General features: G+C 44.3%; 1 protein-coding gene across 6 annotated transcripts in view; it reads right to left on the reverse strand.

The window, feature by feature from the left end:
• ACBD6 (acyl-CoA binding domain containing 6) overlaps positions 1-22,539 on the reverse strand; it is an 87,986-nt gene that overhangs the window by 50,746 nt on the left and 14,701 nt on the right. For all 6 annotated transcript variants that reach the window (XM_055724824.1, XM_055724821.1, XM_055724825.1 and 3 more), the window contains exon 4: positions 10,488-10,570. In XM_055724824.1, the coding sequence (XP_055580799.1) occupies positions 10,488-10,570 (83 nt within the window). The remainder of the gene's footprint in view (positions 1-10,487; positions 10,571-22,539) is intronic.

Genomic DNA, 22,539 nt, shown 5'->3' on the forward strand with positions numbered 1-22,539 from the left:
GTCCTTAAAACTAGCCAGCAAATCCCATATTCAAGTCCTGGTATAAATCACTGCAATCCTACAGAAGATAAAAGGCTAAAGCTGCTCTTCTCCCTACTATACAGACTTGTAACAGCCACCCTGGGTCAGACCAAAGACCCTTCTGATGCCATCCATCTCAGACAGTGGCCACTAACAGTAGCTTGGAGAAAAAAAGCAGAAGAAACAGGGACACATGCAAAGCAAATCTGTCCCCAGCTGGATCCTCCCAGTGTCAGAAATTCTGTGGTTTAAGGATTTCTGGAGCTAGAACCTGCATCCAGATAAGCATATTTATTAGCCTCTTCTAGGTCTTTTTTCCACTCTGTTCTGCTCTTTAACCCAGTCATACTCTTGGCCTCTCTAAAGGACAAGCTCTACAACTTCATATTCTGTGTCTGAAGGGGTGAGAAGTGGGCAAATACTTTCTTTTGGTGGCTTTAAAACAGGTGCCTGCTATTATCGGGTACTCTTCGGTAACTAATTGTCCAGGGATTTATGACATCTTTGGTGTTTGCCTGACCACAGGGCTTGGTTTTTATTCACCAGCCTGCAAGTGACCCAACTGCACTCCTCCTCTTTGCGTTGACAGTGTTAAGACAAAGCTTGACCATGATTGCCGCCGAGAGCAGCAGGCTGGTGTAAGCAGGGGGACCAGCACGTGCCAGGACACCGGTGTGCGCTCGCTTAGGTCTGCTTGGGGGCAGAAAGATCAGGTTGTGGTATCACAGGTGCTTGAGTTACACCCATAGCTTCTTCTAGAGCTAAAAGCTCTACAGTGAAACTTCTGTTCTCAGCAGCCAACCAAACAGAATCTCTAACGAAGTTAAGACCTTTCACAGATTCTTAAAACATTACAAAAGAGCTTTGTATGAGTGACTGGAGCTACAGTGCTTTGTGGCAGTTAAAAAAGCAGGTGGTAGGAATCTTTAGCAAACGGACAGAGCAGAACCAAGACATATTTATCTTGCTGTATAAATCTGCACTCACCTATCTAATGGTGGGAAGTTACTGACACCTGTACTGCTGAGAAAGTACAACTCTCCTACCATCCGTGCTGGTATGCCAGTGGAAAGTTTCTTACACAGCCAATTTTTCTATGGAAAAGCGGCTATGCCATACTAGCATGAGGCAGTTTTACAATAATAACTTTAGGTATAGATACACTGATAGAACTGTGTTGCTAGGAAGAAGTAGAGAGGTCATTAGTTTTCTGGAAGTAAACCCACATACTACCCTCTCTAGTTTCCAGATGAAAATGGTGGTTCAAATGAATCCATCAGCATTATTATGGGACTTGGCAGCTTCGCAGGAGTTAAACACAAAGTAGCTGGCTCTCACAACATCCTCAGTTTTCAATCACCTTAGCTTAAGACAGTCTGGAAGTTCAGCAGGACTCAGACCTGACAGCCTCAAAGGAAATTCCTCATCAAAATGGGAAGTTGCTGGAGCAGGTCAGACCCAGTAGGGAGGTCGCTCTGCTGTGAGTCTTTTGGGCAGGACAGAACAGCTTCTGCAATGCAATGGGGCACTGAGAACCCATCCCCTGGTGCTAAAAGGCAGCAGTACTCCCCTCCTATTCATTTGCACCACTCCTGAACCTCACAAGCTGAAAAGCATCAGACCAAGCAAAAGTAAAGTCTAAACATTATTTGCATTTCTGAGCAACAGGTTGCAAAGAGAAAGTTAGGCTGTTTGACCTGCAGTCCCCCAAAAAAGAAAATACCTATGTCACCAAGATGACATCCCCCGCTCCCATCAGGACAGGCAGAGCTCCATGACACAGCTTTGACTTCATCTTTCATTGTTCTGCATCTAGCTTACAGTTACACTCTAATTCCTCAGACCTCAAGCATCTGTTTCCTTCCTCAGTGCCAGCAAAAGATGGGAAAAAGTGCTGATACTCAGCTCAAGTCAAGAGTCAGTCCAGCTGAGTGGAATGCTGCTTTCTCCAAAGAAGTCACCTCCTCTGATCTCTCTCACCTTGCTCCATTAGTAGCACCATTGTCCTGCATATCACCCCTATTCTTGGTATGCAAACAGTCCTTTCAGACAAGAGTTGCACCTTTCTAGTGAAGAGCTGGCTGCTGCACAAGATTTCACACTCCATGTTTAGGCCTAGGCACATTACAGGGGTCTTCCAGTTTCTTAACCAGTTCTCATGAACTTATTTGTTGGAGGTCTTGTCCACTCACTACACACAAGCTCCTGGGAAACAGATCACCGCATGCTTTAGATGCAATTACTTTGAATTCTGGAGAAAAAAAGAATCTCATGGTAGGATTAGAAAAGGCAAAAGCTTATATTGCTCGAGATGGAGCTTGACAGATTCATGATGGAGGTCATGAGACGTGCCTGCCCCTACTAACAAGGGCTGATTTGATATGCTGGGAAGTCCCTCCAGTCCTACCTTGTTAGTCCAACCTCTCAAACACACCCTGGGCTGCTGAAAGCAGTCCTTTGGGTGAAGCTGCTTTTCAGACAACACTGTACAGTAACTTGGTTCCAGCAGCTTTTTTCCCATTGCACAGTCACGCACTTCATTTATTACAGATCACTCTCCTGTTAACATCAGAGCAGAGCCTAGCCTCTCCCCGCTAGAGGAGCCCACAACCATCCTCAGTTACTCTCGGCTGCTTTGCCATGTCACAACCAGGAGCTCTGGCTGTGCCCTCCATCCCCAGCAGTGATGCCACCCGGTCAGCTTGGGCACTGGCACTTCCACGTGCTGCAGAGCCTGGGTGGCTCAGCCCTGCCAACCTCGCTCGGCAGCACTGGAGGTGTCAGAAGGTACACGGCAGCGATAAAGCAACTGACTGTGCCCCACGGGGAGCATGCTGCAGGGCCTGAACCGGCGGAGAGATGACATGTTAACGCTGACGTACCAAACCCAGGCCATCTTCCCACTGCAGCTTCCAGACAAGACCTTTACCGTCTTTTCCCAAGGAAATTATAGTCTGTAAAGGGGAAACGACCTGACACAGCTATTTGGATATGATTTAGCTTTTCTGGAATAGCCACCTCTGCAAATACTCTATATATCCCCCTTCCAAAAAGCCACTTTCCTTCCAGAAGTCTCCACAATGGAATTAATCCAGAATAGCAATTTCCCCACCTTAAGAGAAGGTTTTGGGAAATTTCATCTTTCAGCTCTGCATTTATTTCTCAAGCTTTAAACCATTCCTCTACTCCCAATGCCCCTTTAAAAAAATATTTAGCCTGTATTATCTCCAACTGTTCTATAAATATTAACAAAGAGAAATAAGCCCTTTTCTGAATAATTTGAGGAAAGCCCATGCAGTTGTAATGAAGACATTCCACCTGCAAACAAAATAGCCATGCAGAGCCGCACTCCAGACATTTAAAACAATTTGATCTAGTTGCGTGCCAAAAACCAAGAAGGGAAACTGAGAAAAGAACTCAAAGGAGTTAAAACCAGATTTTTGGAGGGACCAATATTGGGGAAAAAGCTCCACTTGAATGGTGTGAATGGAATCAAGACAAGTTATTCTTATTTGCTGACTCTGCATTCAAACCCACACAGGACAAATACAAAACACAGCCTGAAAGCCTTGGAGCTCAGTTGGTTTTTATTTCCCCTTTATTTCACATGTGTTTGTGTACATATTGAATAATCCCTCCACTGCAGTAGCTACAAGAAAACAAAAAGGATGCAGTGTTTATATCAAACTGGTTCCTAGCAGGAATTTGCACTCCGCATAAAACTAGTAAGAGTCCACAGCAAGGCCCAGAAACCAGTAGAAACAATCTAAACCCAGACAGAAGCACATCAGAAATGCAAAAGTAAGTAAGACTGCAAAGACACTGCTCAGGTAATGTTGGGTGGTGGTGGCGGTACATGACCCAAAGCATTTCTATCAGTTTTCAGAAAAATCTCAGTTTACGTAAAAATACAGCACTTAAGGCATCTTCAGATGTGAAAGACCATGAAACGCAGTCTCATGGAGATACGCACAATTATTTAAAACCTGTTGCTACAAGGAAGACTCAGATGCAGTTTTGTTTTCATGTCAGATTGTGTGACATAGAAGCACTGGCTCTTTTTGTCGAGCTAAAAAAGAGTCTTCAAGCCAGCAACCACCTGACTGTCAGTAAAGGCAGTGAACGTGTTTACATCTATTTTCTGAGGATGGCCAGAAGGGTTTCTCTTCTCCCTTGCTGACACATGTTCAGCCCCCAAAGGTATTTTCATCTGCTCTCCCCCATTCCCAGCAAGAGATGCTAATTCTGATTTAACGTTGAGCTGAAGCGTATCTGTTGCCTGCAGGTAACACATGGGCAGCTTTCTCCATCCTTGAATAAAAGGATGTGGAAGAACTTAAATGAAGCCACCTCTCCCCAAGCTTGGAAGGCTTCACAAGCCTTCTTCATATGCTGTCCAACACACGTGTTGAGCCAACAGTTTTTAAACAGCTGATGGAAAAGATCTGCTGCCAGTTAATCAGGCTTCACTTCCTTCTTACCTGGAGTGCTGTAAGGCTCCTTGCTTTCTAAGCAGACACTGAGAACTGCCATGACAAAGGGCACAAAAAAAGACTTGAAATTCAGACATTCTACCCTCGCGCAGAGAGCATCCTCCAGGTTTGCCCTGTCCCCTTCCTCCCCCCTCGCAGGTTACCTCCAGCACAGAGCTCTGGGAAGAGGGCTGCGATCGGGTGCTACTTTGGGCATCCTCTCCCCTTTTCCCGGGGCTGGTCCAAGCCATGTCCCAGTGGCCCCGCAGCAGAGCGGCCCTGGGTGCCGCTAACAGGTGGCTTCGCCCGTCTGCTTGGCACGGCGCTGCTAAGCGAGCAGGAGCGCGGCGGAGCGGAGCAGGCAGCGTGCGGGGAGCTGAGAGACACTCGCAACACTTACTGTTTATGTCAAGGCCCTCGGCCCCCAAGGGACCCATTTTCACATAATCTATAATTATCTCTTCGCTTTAATCGCCTCGTCACTTCTGAGGCTCTCCTGGGCACAGGAAGAGGAAAAGCTCATTAACTGAACCTTTTCTCCTCTCTCCAGCCACCCATAGCTTTTAATTGCTTGGTGTTGTTATTATCTATCAGTGCAACTGGGATCATTTTCATAAGAAAGGGTGGTGGGAGGGAGGGAGGCAGGAGCGGGTCCCTAAGGTATGCACCACAGACAAATCTTTGCTTTCTCAATTATTTATGCCAGCTGAGGTTTTACAAGCTGAATAAATCCATAACTCAAGTTTATTTTGAACCGGCAGGCCATCCCAGGGGAAGTGTTGCCCACTTGCTGCCACACTCGCATGCTGTCCTCCGAGAGCTGCCGGGACATAGCGAGACATGTGTCATCCAATTCCCCACCCGTCACCGCGCCGCCGCACGCACTTTGGTAGATTAGCGGCAGCGCTGGAGAGGAGGCGGCCCTGAAAACCCCCAAATAGGAACCGTCACCGAAGGATGCGCTCTCCCAAAGGTAAAGTGGGCCTTGGCAAAGATGGCCCTTTGCACAACAAAGCAAAGCCCCAAGGGTCACCACTCCGGGGACAATAAAAAGCGGGGGAAGCAATAAACTTGGCAATCATCTTGGAAGTCAGAGACTTGCCGGCTAAACAGCACCAAAAGAGCATCCATTTCTAAACAACACTGACCTGAAAAAAAAACCCAAACCCCAGCTGCCTGGACTCACAGGTGTTTTGTTTGAGACACGCCATGGCTGAGCACGCTGCGGGCTGCTCAGGCTCCGCACCACTGGGAAAGCTCTTCCGCAGGGACTGCACAGCCCAGCATCCACACGAGTGACAGACATCTGCGGCGCGGCCACCCAAATGCACGCATGATACCGGCACGGGCCCGTAATTCCCAACATGGCAAGGATGCCAGCTCCCACATCTCTGCAGCTTTGCACTCATTTCCAGTGCTGGAGTTCCCAAAAGCAGGACTGGAGGGAGAGAACAAAACCACAACTGTGCTCGGGAGCGCTGGGCTCGTCTCAAAAGCCATCAGCGCTCTGAAGCGGTATCCTTGCAATGGATGCTGGAAGCAGCTCTTTAAAATTCAGCAGCCTTTGTGCCTGACCACACGCAGCGACCTCTGGTATTTTCTGCCAAAACAGTTCATTTGTCTCGCACAACAACTAATCAATTCCCGAGGCCATCCATCACGGGGGCTCGCGCAAGCCGGCCCAGCAGCAGGTCCAGATGGCGGCTGCGTTAGTGGGATTAATACAATTCTGATAGATTACATGGCATCAGGCAGGCTCCTGAATACAAGGGATGCCTTCTCTGCACCCCGATCCAAAACAGAGCCCCACTGGTGACTGGGGTTGCTCCCAAGCATTATGGGAAAGGGTGGAAGTTTCTCCCAGAAAAGGGCTTCTTCAGCAATCCCTTGGGATGGCAGAAGCCTCCGTGCTGACTCGTGGATGTCATTCCCATGCCAACATGCCGAGGCTGTGTGGAAGCAGGAGGGCTCCTCCAGTGGAAGTGGAAAGGGACACGGATGTTTGGCAACGTTATTTCGCATTCTCCACCTGCCAAGTCAATGCTTTCGTTTGCTGGAAACGCTTAGAAACTGCCTCCCCCGCACCCCCACGTGAAAAAAAACTGCCTGAAAAATAACTTCAAAGTTGATTTTCCAATGCTATGGTATTTTTGGCATCTCTCTCAGTTTGTGTCTCAGAGTAGATTTATATTGGTGACACATCAGTCAACCTCATCTCACTGCTCATTTCCCAGGTTTGTGAAACTGTAATTATAGCTATTTGATCATGAAAGAGCTCAACTACTACTGCTTTTGTTCTTGTAATAAGACCAGAAAAGAGACATAAAGCTTTATGTAGCAGTAAAAAACCCCACCACTATACCCAGCCTGAAATCACAGACAATTTCTAAATCCTTCCATCCCAGGGAACCTCCAAGTCCCATCCTCAATCATCAGCATGCGTTATTTTTATGTAATGCCCGAAGTGAGATAAGTGATTTGCAGAGAAACACAGAGGCAGAGCACTACGCTAATACATTCTGCAACTGCTCCCCATTAGTCACTGGGGGCACTTGAGCTCTTTATTGCCAGGGTTTATTAATGACTCCTAATTGATGACCAGTGCCCAGCACCCCAAAGTAAATAACTGCTACACCTCATTAGCTCAAGAGACCTTCTCCTGATTTGAGGATTGATCTATGAACACACAAATTGCACTGATTTAACTGAATCTCTTTCTAAATTGATTTAATTAGATCAGCATAACCTGTTTCTGTGGATGCTCTTGAATTTATTTGGAATCAGTGCAACATACTTCTGTGAGTCAGACTGACCATTTTTCTGTCTTGTTCTCAAAGCAGAAACATTTGAGATAATTAGCGATAAGGCAAAATCAGCCCTTGCACCACCCCAGTTCCTCCTACTTCTGATCCAGCTGACTTTAGGGGAGGGTATGGACAAAGTACAGTTACCAATATTTACAGATTTGTACCCTAAAACCCAAGCATTTTATTCCACAAAAGCAATGTAAGCATTATTCATGCATAATTTTAAGACACCCAGTTTGAAAGCAATGGCATTGCTGCTTTGCTTGGTAGTTTACTGCTGATGGTAAACTAGTGGTGTGCACTATTTAAAACAAGAGCTCTCATCTTCCTATTACATGGCAGCAGCCTGGAGAATGTTAACCGTTTGATAAACTGTTCAAAAGCTGCTGGTAAGAATAAAATAAGCGAACCTGCTTAGGTGAACCTTCAAAAATCCGCACTTGCATTCTCGTCTATCTCCTGGTGCAAGGCGAGGTCGTGACGATGGCGAGCTCCAGATAAATTAGACAGCCTTTTCCTGCCTTTGCATCAGCGGAATCCTAAAGGGCATGCAGTAGGCTGTATTTGGCAGAGTAATGCCTGCTGAGAAATTGCTTTCAGCAGTCTGTCAGAATCCAGGACTCCAGCTTTAGTTTTTAGTACACAAAATAAGGGGTTTTTTTGCTTATTCTGAGTGCCTTAATATGATCCTGTAACTAGAAAATATTTATCCTATCAACAGCCCTGGGAAACAGAGACTAAAGTGGTTTCATTTATATTCCAATCGTTGCAAGCTTACTGTAAAGCTTCAGTAGGCCCACCATAAACAACGGAGTCAATAAAATAGTCTGCATCAAAGTTTCTTTTTTCAGATCTTAGGTTTTGAGGTAGCATACACGTAAGACACTGAACTTACAGCACGGGACTTACCTGTAACTATCAATGTATTTAAATTTATGCTGGCTCAAGCTATTTTCTTTCCCCTTAAACATTTTCTTCCCCTACAGAAAATGCATTATTTTTTTAAGACTACATTCTATTTACAAGTGCACTGAAGTGTTACTGAATGCTAACCTTATGTTCTTGTAAGTAACCACTCTCAGCCTCAGAAGTGTCACCCTTCTCAGGCGAGTGGTATCTACCAAACCATTTCACTCCGCGCTCTAGATAAACTCGGATGCCAACGTGAATGTCCAGAGCCACCCTCCTTTGGCTCATCTGCTTGCAAATTTGGTACCAGTGCAATTTTGCTGATGAGGACTATGTTTTTATTATTATCACCATTAGGGATGTGCCTAAACTTGCAAACATTTATTCCCTGTTCCAGTAAGAGAATGAAAGTAGACAAAAGCCAGAATACATGGGCAACTGCACCAAGAAAGTTGAAGCTGTACAACCTGCATGTGAGTGAGATTATGACACTCACTTCCTACCCTGCAGCTGAAGGCACCGATGCCTGCAAGTCAACCTGTGCTAACGTGAGTTTCCATTCTGCCAGCTGAGTCAGGAGACTTCATTTAACTCACTTTCAGCAGAATCACCCTATTCTAGCTGTGTCAGAGACTACATCTGCTTACACTCTCATTCATAAAGACTACAATGGTATCATACTAAACATGCAACACGTATGTTTCTCATGGTATGTTGGGGGGAAAAAACTATTTGAAACTGTACTTATCTTCAAGTCCTGCACAAGTCATGTTCTCATGGAAATAAAACAAAAATATGACAAGAAGATTTAGACTAGTCAAGACAACAAGAACAAACTCTCTTTTCCTTTATGTTGTGCTGTATTTTGTGTCCAGGAAGGGTCACAGGCTTGGGATAGCCGAGACTCTATAAGCACTGTAAGACTAAACATAGCTCATACTTAACAACCAACACTGGGCAGCACTCATATGTTCCACTCCTAAAACAAAAGCTCAAACAGGATTTAACCACAAGGTCAAAATGAGATCAAGGATGTTGGCCGAGACCTACACTGACAGAGCAGGGAAGAAAAAGGAGCTTGTGGCTAGCAGAAGTGCTATTTATAATTCCCCAAACAGTGTGTTAAACCAAGGTCATACCTGACCAACTCTGGTCAAGATCCAGGGGCAAGTTAAAGACGTGTTGGCTCTCCACATAAGGCAGAGAAGGCAACTCCTCGCCAGCTGTTCCATCTCGCTATGAAGCAGACTGCAACACTGAGGGAAGTGTCCGCATTACTGCCATGCAGAAAACTGCCACCCTATTTGCTTAGGCAGAACAGCCATATCAATTTCTACCTGAGCTCCTTGCAAAGGGTTTGGAGCCACCTGCTCAAGATTTATTTTTCATTAGTTTGTGACAAAAAGCCAAAGAAATGCTGTTAGAGTTTTAACACTTTGGGAAAGTTCTCAGCAAGCCTGGGAAGCTATACGTAGAGAAATCAGTGTTTATCTTTTAATTTCCTGGGGCTAAAATGATGTAAGACATTCAAAAAAACAAATGGGATCACACACACATAAATGAGTGACTGTAACATGACAGCAAACACTGCTCAAAAATTTAGTCTTCCCTGACTGTTCATTTTAACTAAAAATATGATGCTGTATGCTGAAAGATCCTCCGGGCAATCATTTAGGTATTGGAGTTAATATTATACCCATGATTAGTAGTCTAGAACAGTAAAAAGCCAAGCAAACAAAAAAACCCAGCTGTCCTTATTCAGTAGCTAATGTCACTTACTACTAGCACCTTGACAGTTTTTAAATAGCAGCCATTCTAGTTCAGTAAATGCGATTCTGCTATGTCTACTGCAGAAGCTAGAAAGAAATTAATTTGATATAAGGTACAAACTCTCCCTGAAGGCAAACATTGTCCAACATTAAAACCTTCACTGAACAATCCTTAATGAATGTATTGGTAAAGAAATAACTATTTGAAAAAGGTACTGTCTGAATAGCTTTCTATTAAAAATATCCAATATTACCTTTTTGTAGCCATATAACTGAAAAATGGGAAGCCTTGCCCTTCCTCCACATCTTGCGCTAGGGAAAGGTTACTACCTGGCAATGATACAGGCAGTTATTGATTTAAATGATTATGAACCTGAAAAGTTCTTTCCTGTCATTTATTACCCTGTTGTAGTTGCCACCACATTTGTGCAATATTAAAAAAAAAAAATCTTAACAAAATGACACTAGAAAAACACTGGTTTTAACTGAAGTCCAGCACAGATAATCACCTGATTGTTTCTTCTTGATATAATGAGCTGACAACTGGGCCTCCGAATGCAGTTTTGCTTTCCTTTCCCCTCTTCTCTGTTGTCTGAAAGAAAAAGAAAGATTGGTCCAGCATCCTGTTTCCCATTCCATTCCAGCCTGTGCCACCCCTCTGCCACCTCCCACCCCTTCCCCTGCCCCAGAGATGGGATCAGCCCTCTGAAAGCCTCATCTTCACGGCAGATGGTACCCCACGACCCTGCTCCATCCCGAGCAGCTGGATAGATCTCTCAGCAAACCGGGTCAATGCTCCTCTGAAGGTGGCCCAGAAGGTCACCTGAAAGGTAGGCTTGGCAGTCCTGCTGTCCCGCTCACGACCAGCCAAAGCACGGCCTCTGCAGCACTCCCAGCCGTGGCCCCTTAGGACCCAAAAGCTGAGCCTCTGTGAGGTAGCATAGTGTTATGTTACTAGATTGCAAAGCTTGCCTTTATAAATCTATTTAATATAGATTTAAAATTAAATTTTATAATGGGCAGCATTTCCAAATGATTTACTCCCAGGAACTCTAGGATTCCGAATGATTCCCACCATAATAGAAATGAACAATTAGAATAATGATTGATCGATACGGAGCCTCAGGCCTACCTTTTCAAAAAAACATCCTGCAGTTTGGTATGTCCAACTGGCTGACTTTACATGGATGCCAGACTTTCAGAAAGGGTTAAGTGCATGCTGTCTGAAAGCCTGACCCTATTAGGGGGTGCAGGGCACCGGCAGCCCTAACTCTTCTAGGGCATCTAGTTTCTTGGTCTTCAGGTAAACAGTCAAAACTGGTTTGCAATTCCCTGCAGGAATTCTTTATAAAACCAGCCCATTAATTGCAACGTGCTGTTGTCAGTGGACAGTTCTGCAGCCTTCCGTGATGAGAGATTATCACACTCAGGGTGAACAAAATCAGAAGCAAAGGGAAAGCCGTCCCAACCTTTAGTAGTCTCTCAGTAGCTGAAATACATTGCTGATTACACCAAAAAGCATTGCTGCCTCATCAGAATTCTACCTACAAAGATACTAGATTATTTTTTTAATAAAACTTGTTTCCGTTTGTCTGTCTTCCTGATCTCTAGACTGCTTTTGTTTTAAATCAATTTACTGTTTCTCCATAATACATTTATTTTTTACATTCTGCCCAGTTTGAGCCAACCAGTTCCACCTTTCAGCTCTCCTGTACCTGCTCAAAGCTGTAATGTTTGGGTTTGCAGATATCACAGACATATTTCTTTATGAGAAAAAATGGAAAGGAAATTGGCTTTGAAACCTATTTTATGGCAAGTAGGCTTTCTCTAATTTAGAGGAAAAGGTGACACAAAGTTCTCCCTTCCTGAAGGAAAAGGGCTTCAGAGTCTTTACAGTGCAATGCCCCTCTTAAAACATTATTTAGCAGAGAACCTTACTGTCCATCAATTATTTCCACACCACTTATAAAGAAAATTAATTTCAGATCATCTCCTACTACATGCAGGAGTTACTTCTATGAAAGGAAGCTATATTCACAACTAGTCTATCTCCTTCGATATTGAGGGACAGTGGTCATTCAACCAGTATCAGAAACTACAAAGCATTTTTAATCTATGTTCTTTCATCTCTTCCCACTACAGTTTTTGGTTGTTGCTTTTCTTCAAAGTCAGAAACAACACTTGAGAAAATACATTTTGTCTTTCTAGAGGCAGAAACTGTAAAAAAGGTTTCTTGGATTAAATTCACCTTCTTTGCACAACCAATGAATTTCTACCAAAGATTAATCACGTTGATTGAGTACGCATAAGGTCATCGGGAAACTTAGCGATAAAGGCTTCCCAAAAATGCTCAGGCAAAAAACTTCTCTGGCTTTTAATCCATACACAGGTTACTTCGTCCAAGTAGCTTTTATCTCATCTCTTTCACAAAGAAATAGGTAACTCAATATTCAATTTATGAATGCTGAACCAAGCTTATTCCATCACAGTCTTCGATACGTAGAACAAGTTTATGAAAAATGTACAGGAAAGTGTCAGCTATCCTCTCGGAATTTAATGTGTGCCCCGACTCTGCAGAGCCATGAAAGACAGCATCATGGCTCCACCATTCATCACCACTGGACTTCCCAAGGGGAATCTGTCCAGCTACAAGGAATGCTTCTTCCCCAAAACGTTAACTCTGCCTTGACGTAGATACAGACTAGTTTCTTTCCAGCCGCCCCTGACAACTTGCCTATACACCATGAGCTCATCTGCCCACTTCCAATATCTGTACTACCCAGCCTGCCAGGGATTTGCACACAGTATCTGAGCACGATGTACCAAACTGGGTAATGAAAGAAGTGGAACAGAAGCAGTTACTCCTTCCAAACCGCGTCGCAGCTATTGCACTAACAGGAACCACTGTTTTTATTCGTTGCCCATACTGGCTGAAGGGATCGGTAGGGTGCAGATGCACTTTCCTTCTCAAATCTCTTGACATTTCTACAACAGAAAAAGGCTGGAAAGCAAATGCTACATATACACAGATAACAACCAGTGAGTTTAAAGCCACACTACCCTGCAAACCACAATGAAATTAAAAACTGACACTGCAAATTTTCTCTCTCCTCTGTTAAAAGAGGCACTAATAATTAACTATGTGGCTCTCAATTAAGCCAGCTCAATTTCTTTCACTGCTGGCAGCGCTGTCCAAAAGCACTGCAGATACACATGTAACTAATGATAGTTAAGAAATAGCATGATCCCAAGCTCCCATAATTTGCAATCTGAATCCAACAGAGATGACAGCAGTATTATCCGCAGTGAGGACCATGCAAGAGAGATGCTATAGAAAAGACAAAAATTACTGTGGGTTCCATGAGTGTGAGGGGGTTGCCTTCAAACTGCCAGTTAAAAACTGTGTGAATAAATGGGAATTTGTGACAGCACAGGAAGAAACCGTGGAGGATTGCGCTCAAGTGCCAAAGCACAGGCAGCAGCACGTAAGAGACCTGGAAAGAGATGGTAAAGAAGTATTAAGAGGCCTTAAGAGGCACTGGAATTTCTCATTTACCCCTAATTCTTGCCCATTGATTCTTGGTTGCTCGTGTACAGTTAAAGCTGATACCAAAGTCAGTACTATTCTTGACAGTTAACTTTAGTATGTGGATGTGGTTGACCAAAGCTAGCATAAATCATGGGCAAATACGTGCTTCAGTATGCAGCATACGTACTCATTAAGAGACATTTTCAACTCCCCTGACTCCTGATGCACTCACAGACTGGTGCAGAGAACTCCACTAAGCCCATAACTATCCTTCTCAAATGTCACCAGGAATGCCAGGAGAAAAGCCGCATTCCTCCTGGAACAGACAGCAGAGCATCCTCATCCCTGCCTCGAGTGCACTGTATTTGTCAATAAAAGACCAGCTCGATTCAAGGTACAATCGCATCTCGACTGGCTGTCACTGACAATGCTGCTCCAGACGGCCTCAAAGCCTGACAACCACTTTCTGAGCAAAATGGAAATACAGGGACTAATATTTGCTAACATCATTAATTCTTTTTTTTCTCCACTCCCCCTTCTTCCTTTATCCATGATGTCAAGATGTATACTTTTAAATTGTTGTCAGCCATAAAACAGACGTCGTGTCCCAGTTCAGAGGTTAACATATAATGACAGACACATTAAAAAACCCTGTCCAATGCCTCACTGAAAATTTCAGCTCCATCTTCTCTTCAACAAGACAGTAGCTCAAACTCACTTATAAGCTTTAACAACATTAAAGTCTAATCATGATCGAAAAATAAAGGCAAGAGAGAAGATAGCTTTATCATACTAAGCATTATGGAAACAATAAACCATTAGAGACAAACGTTTTCTTTGTGAGAGTTTTCAGTTCACCTTCTGTTTTGGTCTTAAGTCTCCCATGCTCACCGCATGATCCATTTCTCCTCTTGAATTTTTGCAGCACTTGTTATAGAGATGCAAGTGAACATCATGCAAAATCATCAGTGATTAGCTGGGACCGAACGGCACACAGCTATTTTATATGTAGGGCAAGGCACTCATGAATCTGACAGAAGGAAAGGTACAGAGAAGTCCTACAAAGACACTACAAAAAAGCAGGAACAGCACAAGTTTCAGTGAAGCTTTAAAAAACACCAAAACACTACACACACCAAACCCAGATCTTGGAGTTAAAAGAACAGCTAGACCCTAGGCATTGGTTAAATGTAGGGCACCCCAGCTTGATCCAGAGCAAAACAAGAACTCTGCCTGGCTAATTTCACACCCAACACACAGAGCAGCAAGAGCTGTTTGGCACGGCACGTGGCTGTGCTGCCCAGCACAACTATCAACTCCCCCAGTTCCCTCATATCTCACTCTGGCTTTTCTCCACACCGAAAACCTTTAAGTACCTTCACATAAATACATATTTAAGAAAAAGAGAAAGCCATTAGCAAAAAGGTTCATCTAATCAAAATACTTATCTTTGAAGTTACATTGGCTAACGGCTTAAAACGGTCAAGATCCAATTTCTTCATCATCACACATCTTGGAAACAGAAACGTGGGACAACTTAAATGAGCTATGCATCAGGATCTGACACCTGAGCCACTGCAGCGCATGGAAGAAGTTACTTTAGATTAGAAGGAGGATCAGGGGGGACCTTATCGCTCTCTACAACCACCTGAAAGGAGCTTGCAGCAAGGTGGGGGTCTGTCTCCTCCCCCAAGTAACAAGTGATAGGACACAAGTCAAAGGCCTCGAGCTGTGCCAGGGGAGGCTTAGACTGGGTGTTGGGAAAAATGTCTTCACCAAAAGGGTGGTCAAGCACTGGAACAAGGCTGCCCAGGGAGGTGGCTGAGATACTGGATGACCCCTGGACATACTTAAAAAGGTATGTAATGTAGCACTTGGGGACATGGGTTAGCGGTGGGCTTGGCAGTCCTGGGTTAACGGTTGGACTCCATGATCTTAAAGGTCTTTTCCAGCCTAAATGATTCTAAGATTCAATGTTCAGAGGCTACTTACTGTACTGTTTTTCTCCTCCTCTGAATCTGACACAACTTGAGGCAGAGCAGCAGCTGTATCCAGCTTTATGGTATGGAGACAAGAAACACACCCAACAAAATTACTACAATCAAAACTTCTCAAGTGTTTCCACAGCAGCAAATACATAGTACAGATTTCAGTCTACATGTGTTTTGCATAATTCACCTTCTTGGAGCAATGGCTGAGCTGTAGAGGAGGGTTTCTCCATAGCATGCTCCCTGGCTTCCCCGCATGGCCCTGCGCAGAACTCAGCGCCAGGGCCACACATTACCTTGCTCTGTACCACTTTGCAGGAAGGTGCAGACACACAACAGCAGACCAGTGAAACACCCTGCTCAACAGGAACGTGGCAGCCTTCAGCAGCCACCAAAGAACCAACCAAAATCTGCCTTGGCCTCGCAGGGTGCCTGCAAGGGCTCTGGGGTGCAACTGAGGCTCCTGAACTGGACAGTCTGGAGGAGCTGCAAGTGCTGGATGTCCACAGAGGTCTGCTTGGGCAGGAGAAACCCTAGCCCAGGTCCCAGCGCCCCAAAATACACCTGAGAGGTGATCAGCAACTCCAGTCTCAGCTGCCATGACAGGACAAGCAACATCCTGCAACCCCATCAGGCTCACATCAGGTACCAGTAAATCCCTGAAGTGTGCTGATTGAATTGTAATTAAGCTGGTACAGTCTCAGGTGACAAATTTTATAGAAGACACTTCACAGTTAACCCAACAGTAGACCTCGAGGCCTGCTTTGCTGGCCACCATGTCCCCTTAATGCTTTGGATTAACATTTCTGGACACAAATTGAGAGGAGTGAGGATTATTAGGAAGCTAACAAGAAAATGTAAACTCTCCTAAAGTTTCAGATACTCACCCTCCTCCTCTCCCTCTGTGCCACAGCCTGGCCATCCCCCTGGGAAGGGAACTTGGGCAGACACTAATTGTATTTGACAGCAGCAATTACACACAAGGCTGGAGATTAGAAGCTCGTTAATTGTGTGTGCCATAATTGCTGCCGTCTTTTCCTTTACTAGTTAAGGCCAGTGCCAGGAAAGCCAAGGGGAGGAGGGTGCTCTCCACCCCAAATGCAGGTGGTCCGAAGATGAGAGCCCTTGGACAGGGAGGAGATGTCCCTTCTCCCCCAGCACTGCAGGAGGCTCCTGACCCCAGAACAATGCAGGAGTGTCCTCTGGCAGATCGGCTAATGAAGCATGAAATGAGGACAAACAATGTTCTCTTCCAAAGGTATTTTCCACCTGTATCCTTCTGATTTTACAGCTCAGCTGAACTTCACACTACCTGCAGCAGGAGGGCAGGATAGTATTAACCCTTCAGAGGTGATGCTACTAGAAGAATTATTTTTTTACCATCTATAAAATTAGGCACTACGTTAAACGCTCAAGCAGGATGCAAAATCCTCCTTTCCCAGCTAAAATGCGTGAGCTCAGCATTTCTCACCACTCTTCACAGACTGGCAGAGGCCAGTGACATCCGAACAAGATAAAAACACACCCTGGCTGAGGGCAGCCTCTGCTACAAAGCCACCTTTCATGCAAGGCTGCTGTACGCTCCGCACCAGGCGTATTAATGGCCGTCATAAACAGACTATTTTAATATTCCTCTCTCAACAATCCCTCTTGGCTCCCAGTAGCAGCTCAGGGAGAGCGTGCACATGACTCAGCACCTGGAGCGTTTTCAAGAGACCACTGAGGATCTGTACCATTTGAGCAACCTGTCCTGTAAAAAATGGCAGTACACTCCGCAGGATAATGTGGGGCTTGGTTGTTGGTTTGTTTTGTTTTAAATATTGCAGGGGCGGTTTAGTTAATATTCCATTAATGGCTACATTTGAAAAAAAAAAAGTTTTCTGGTCCTTTTAAACCTCATCACATGATTTCCTCTTAAAAAACACAACATAAGACATGGAAAATATTTTCCGGATTACATTAAAAAAATAAAAACAAACACACTATAATTAATGTCATAATTAAACAGCACTGTGATCTAAAACAAGGCCTTGCAGATTACTCATTTAACCTATAACGAGTTAGTTAATAACTGAACCATAATCACAGTTGGAAATGAGTAGTAAAGACAGTCAGGGGAGTGGAAATAAATGTAAAATGCTTAACATAATTTTGAGTAAGTTTTATACTTGCCAGTAGCTGTGATTTCATGACTCACTGTGTACATTTTAACATATGCATGGAATGAAATAATATGCTCAATCAAAAAAACCCTAATACAGTGGCTTCCAACAGGTTTTGATTTGTGGAGCTTTTTTTTTTTAATGGAAAACCAGACACAGAGGTGGCAAACACAAGACCACCAGCAGACTTTCCTTTCCTCATCCCCTTTTTGGGGACCCTGCAGTAACTTGCAGACTCCCAAAGCCTGCAGACCAAAGGGTGAAGAGAGTGGCCTGTTTGCACCCTCCCGGCGTGAGGCAGCTTGCAGAAATCTGAGCTTTCACGAGGGGAACACAGAGCATTGCATCGTCAGCCCTGGAAGCAATCAATCACTTCTGTCACATCACCCATATGAAAATCCACAAATGCCCAGGCAGAGGGGACCAAGCTATAGATACAAGCAGAGCCTGTACTGTAATTGCTGGTTTTGGTCAAGTTAATGCAAGATATTCATTTATATAGATTTACACAGACATTTGTATGAGCCAGAAGTATATTCCGAGACAAACTAGAAATACTGAAAGGCTACATAGCTCGAGATGAAACACGTGCTCTGAAGCTTGAAAGCCAAAGGCAACTCTCACTTTTGAGAAACAAAGGAAGGACATCAGCCCCCACCCCCAGCCTGCCTGTTGACATAGTCATCCTGTACTTTCTGGAGTGACACTGGGCCAGACAGCAGTACAGCAGTGGCAGAGGCCAATTTCCCCATTCGCAAAAGGAACGGCTCCAAGGCTGTTTGACCAGCACCACTGAAATGTGTTTCCTCCAACAGATCTGGATTGTGAAGGCAGAGGGTGGATTTATGCACTCTGCAGACAGAGAAATATAAAATGAAGAGATCTTCACTGGTCCCTGTCCCCACAGGCTCAGGCAAGGGAAGGATCTGAGCATCCCAGCAGGAACAAAGGTTTCTGACGTTATGGTGTAACCCTTTGCAGGCTCAGCCAGAAGGATGCAGCAGGATCTGGAGGCAGCTGCCCAGCGCCCTGCACTGACGTTGTGTCTGAGCCTTTTAGTGCCTTTGTGTTGGTTAGTTCAGCTCAACACACTCACAGGATGCTCTAGAGACATTGAAGGAGTGCCATCTTTTCTTACAATAGCAGTAAAGGGGTACAATAGTGCCCAAGTATCTAAGTACTAGACAATACCTGCTCTTTTAAAGGATAACTCTTTTTCCACTCTAAGAGACAAATAGCATTTACAAGACATTAACCAATGTGTTAGCTAATTTCCAAACAACATCTTAATCTCCAGTAATTACACTCAATACCTCCTTGATACTTCGTGTAAAGAGCAAGCTAAACATAACCACTTAACCTTGTTCTAACATGAAAAGCTGTATTTTCACTAAAGAAACAGCCTAATTATGCTATAGCTTATGTTACGCACAAAACAATTACAACTATTGAAAAGCATATGCTATTTTTAATTAACACATGCTCTCTTTTAAACCAGCCTTTACACAACCGAATGGAAGCACCAGGGTACACGGACCCTCCCTGTGTCTGAATACCATCAAATAAATGTCTACAACTCCATACCTAAAAAAATCAAGGCATTACATACTGCACAGTAAGATAAACTTGTAATTTCTACCCAAGTTCCTGAATTTTGTAACAGCATCTGACACAGCACGTTGAAATTTCTGTAACAGTTTCAATTACTTTGAAAAATTGGATTTTTAATTAGAGGTTGCACCCTACCCCTTTTAAAACCGTCAAGTTGCTAGCACAGCCTGGCGGGTTGCTGGCCAAAACAGGAGCAAGACTTGGATGAGAGGCTACCACGATCTCCTGAGCAAGCTGTAGAGCAACTGAACGTCCGCCTCCTGAATGCCCACCTTCTTCTGAGCACCCCAGGAAAATACTGGGGTCCAAAGATGTCAGGGAGACTCTCTGCTGCCTGGGAAGTGGCCGGGCCAGCAGGAAGCTAAAATTGAGCAGGGAAAGCACCTCTTACCCTGCTGTTCCTCCCCACCTCTCCTTGCAACTTCTTATCTGCTTTTTGTCCCTTTCTAGACCTCCTGTTACATCAGCCTTACGTTCAGCCTGCTCTCTCAGCCTCTGCTCCAAGCCCCTAACTCATCTCACTGCCTGCTTGCCTGCCCTGTCCCTACAGCCCTGACACCATCCTGCTTGGTTCAACACCTTCCCTCTGTCAGCCCACGATGCAACCTCCCCAGATCCCAATTTTGTAATGCTGCTTAGCAGTACTGAAAGCTTCATTTTCCCATTTGTTTTAGCCCATGGAATGTCAGTACAGAAATTAACCTAACAGGAAAGTTTTGATTGCTGGTGGAGGCACTTCTCATGCAACAACACTGCTCTTTCTGCTTCCAGCCTTACACAGCTGTTTCATAAAAACAAGCTTTCCCATACTTTTGTTATCCACGTTTTTGTTGCTGGGGAGAAGCAGCATTGGCTGCTAAAATCCGCAGCAAATGAAGACTGCGTATGACATTCTGCATGTGACATTTAAAACCATTCCTTGCTTTGCCAGAAACTGCCACCTCAAGGAAAAAAAACAGCAGAGGGCAACACCTGGTTGCACCTCAGCCACTTCAGCTTGTGGTTTGACATCTTAAATTCAACCTTGCCATCTCAGATTAAGCCATGATCTTGGGCTCTTCCTGGAAGCATCAGCACCTATCCATTTTTTGTCAACTCAGCCACAGCAGCAACAATCCACAGCAGAGAATCAGCAGCAACTTAAACCTGATCTGGTGGCCCTTCTCTGATATTGAGATGCTTTCTCAGCTAGGAGAGCACTTGCTCAAGTCAAGTTTTAAGATCCCAGAGCTCAGCTGTATCCCATGGTTCCAGCCCCACAGCTGCGGGAATACAGAATAACCAGGTGCTGTGGGACTGCTACCTGTGCACTACGGCCATACAGCAAAACCTGTTACTTCTGGACATCTATTACAGGGGAAAGAAAAAAGCAACCAAAGTCCCGGCTCCACAGAAAGTTACACATTAAAGCAAGTACCTTGCCTCATTCGGTTACATCTTGTCATCACTGAATGCCAGTAGTTTGATATATATACTTAAATTGATTTGATGGGATTTTTCCTCCGTTTGCCTCTGGTATATCTGGCTAGCATGCAGTGTCTTAATCCACCAGTAAGCCAGGAATCATGACGCTGGGGTGCCACGCACATCACTATGCTGCAGCAGCACACTCAGCATCAGCAAGGCAGAGCTACATTTCTAATTATTCTTTTTTCTGAATACATTCCAGATAGTACAAGGTATTTTTTTGAATTAGTGCAAGATGATGAAAGTTAATTCACTGACAAATTCAAAAGGAAAAAAATATTTCATCTTTGCTTGAATTTTTAACCAAAATCACTGCATTGGGAGCCAAAAACAAGAAGCCCCTCAATTTCTTGTTTACAACCCCAGAAAACAGCTACTGTTACATCTGAGTAGTTGCGAGAGAATATATGATGCTGCCCACAGTACGCTAACAATACTGTGCATCAGCACTGCTGGATCTGAGCTGGAAACACAGGGGCTAACATCGTTACAAGCAAAAGTTAGCCCTTGCAGGGCTAGTAAGATTGCATACTTAACATACAGTATGTTTGTAGGAAGGAGGAACAAAGAAAAGGTATAAATCTTTGTCATGGTAATGCTTTACTGTGAGGAATTTCAGGATCATAAAAACATGGGCAACCTCTGTACAGGATTCCAGCGCAGCTTTCAATACACTACTGTTTGCATTGCTGGTTTGCTTTCTAAACTTCAACCTTTCTAAAATACAGGCTTGCAGCTTGACACTGTTGTATTTCAATCAATCGCTTGAACGAGGATTGCAATGTCATAAATAAAAGCAGCCGAGACCATAAATTTCTGCAGAGATGTAAAATCAAAGAGAACAATCCAACAGAGTCCCAGGGGGTGGGAGGCTGACACATATTCCAGCTGTTTATATTTCTATATGAGATGCTCGTTCATTTTAACTTTTTCACTTCTGCACAGCTTGCCAGAACCACAATTCCAAAAACCCGAAAATCTCACTCTGGATCTGGCACTTTGTTTTGTGCTCTGCAACACAATGCAGCTGCGGAAGAGAATAAGCCCTATAATTTATCAAGCTTGTCCACAGGCAAACTCCCAGACCACCATGGCTGACAGCCCCACCAGCACAGCACCCCAACGCCTGGCACGTGAGTTACTTGCTAGAACAAAGCATCCTCAGGACATCTCTGACAACTCCATCCCCAGGCCACGGGTTCATGGCAAACAACTGCCAGCTCCCATCCACGCTGTCATCGTTATGAACAGAAGTTACACATACTATTTTATTAATCCACTCTCTCACTTAAACAACAGCCAAGGGATGGCAGCATTCTCTTCCCAGTACTGAGTGAGGACTTGTACTGCCCATGAGCCTGCGCTGCTTTCAATAACAGCAAGGATAAACAGGAAACTGAATTTGATGTGCTGCCGAGAGCGTAACAGTCTATACAACAAAGCAGGCAGGCAACACGCTACCTCCTATCTGGTGGGCCAGAGTTGAGCTATCTTGCATGGAATAAAATTGATAAACAGTTACACATGCAAAGACAGGGACAGAAAGGTAGCAAATAACATATGGACAGCTATGTTTATGAATAGGACCTATATCGAGTACATAAAGCATCAGCACGCTTTTCTCATGAGAAGGTACAGAGAAGCAAAGGATGCAACACTCTCCACCTTTATTGCAGAAGAATGAAGAAATCTAGTTCATGTTTGTTCTGTGATATTTTACTGTCTTACACAACAGGAACAAGAAAACATCCCCTTGCTAGTAAGAAAAATCAGTTCCAAAAGCATGCTCCTGAAGCAAAACACT

The sequence above is a fragment of the Falco cherrug genome, chromosome 12, assembly GCF_023634085.1.
Source record: "Falco cherrug isolate bFalChe1 chromosome 12, bFalChe1.pri, whole genome shotgun sequence".
Lineage (NCBI taxonomy): Eukaryota > Metazoa > Chordata > Aves > Falconiformes > Falconidae > Falco > Falco cherrug.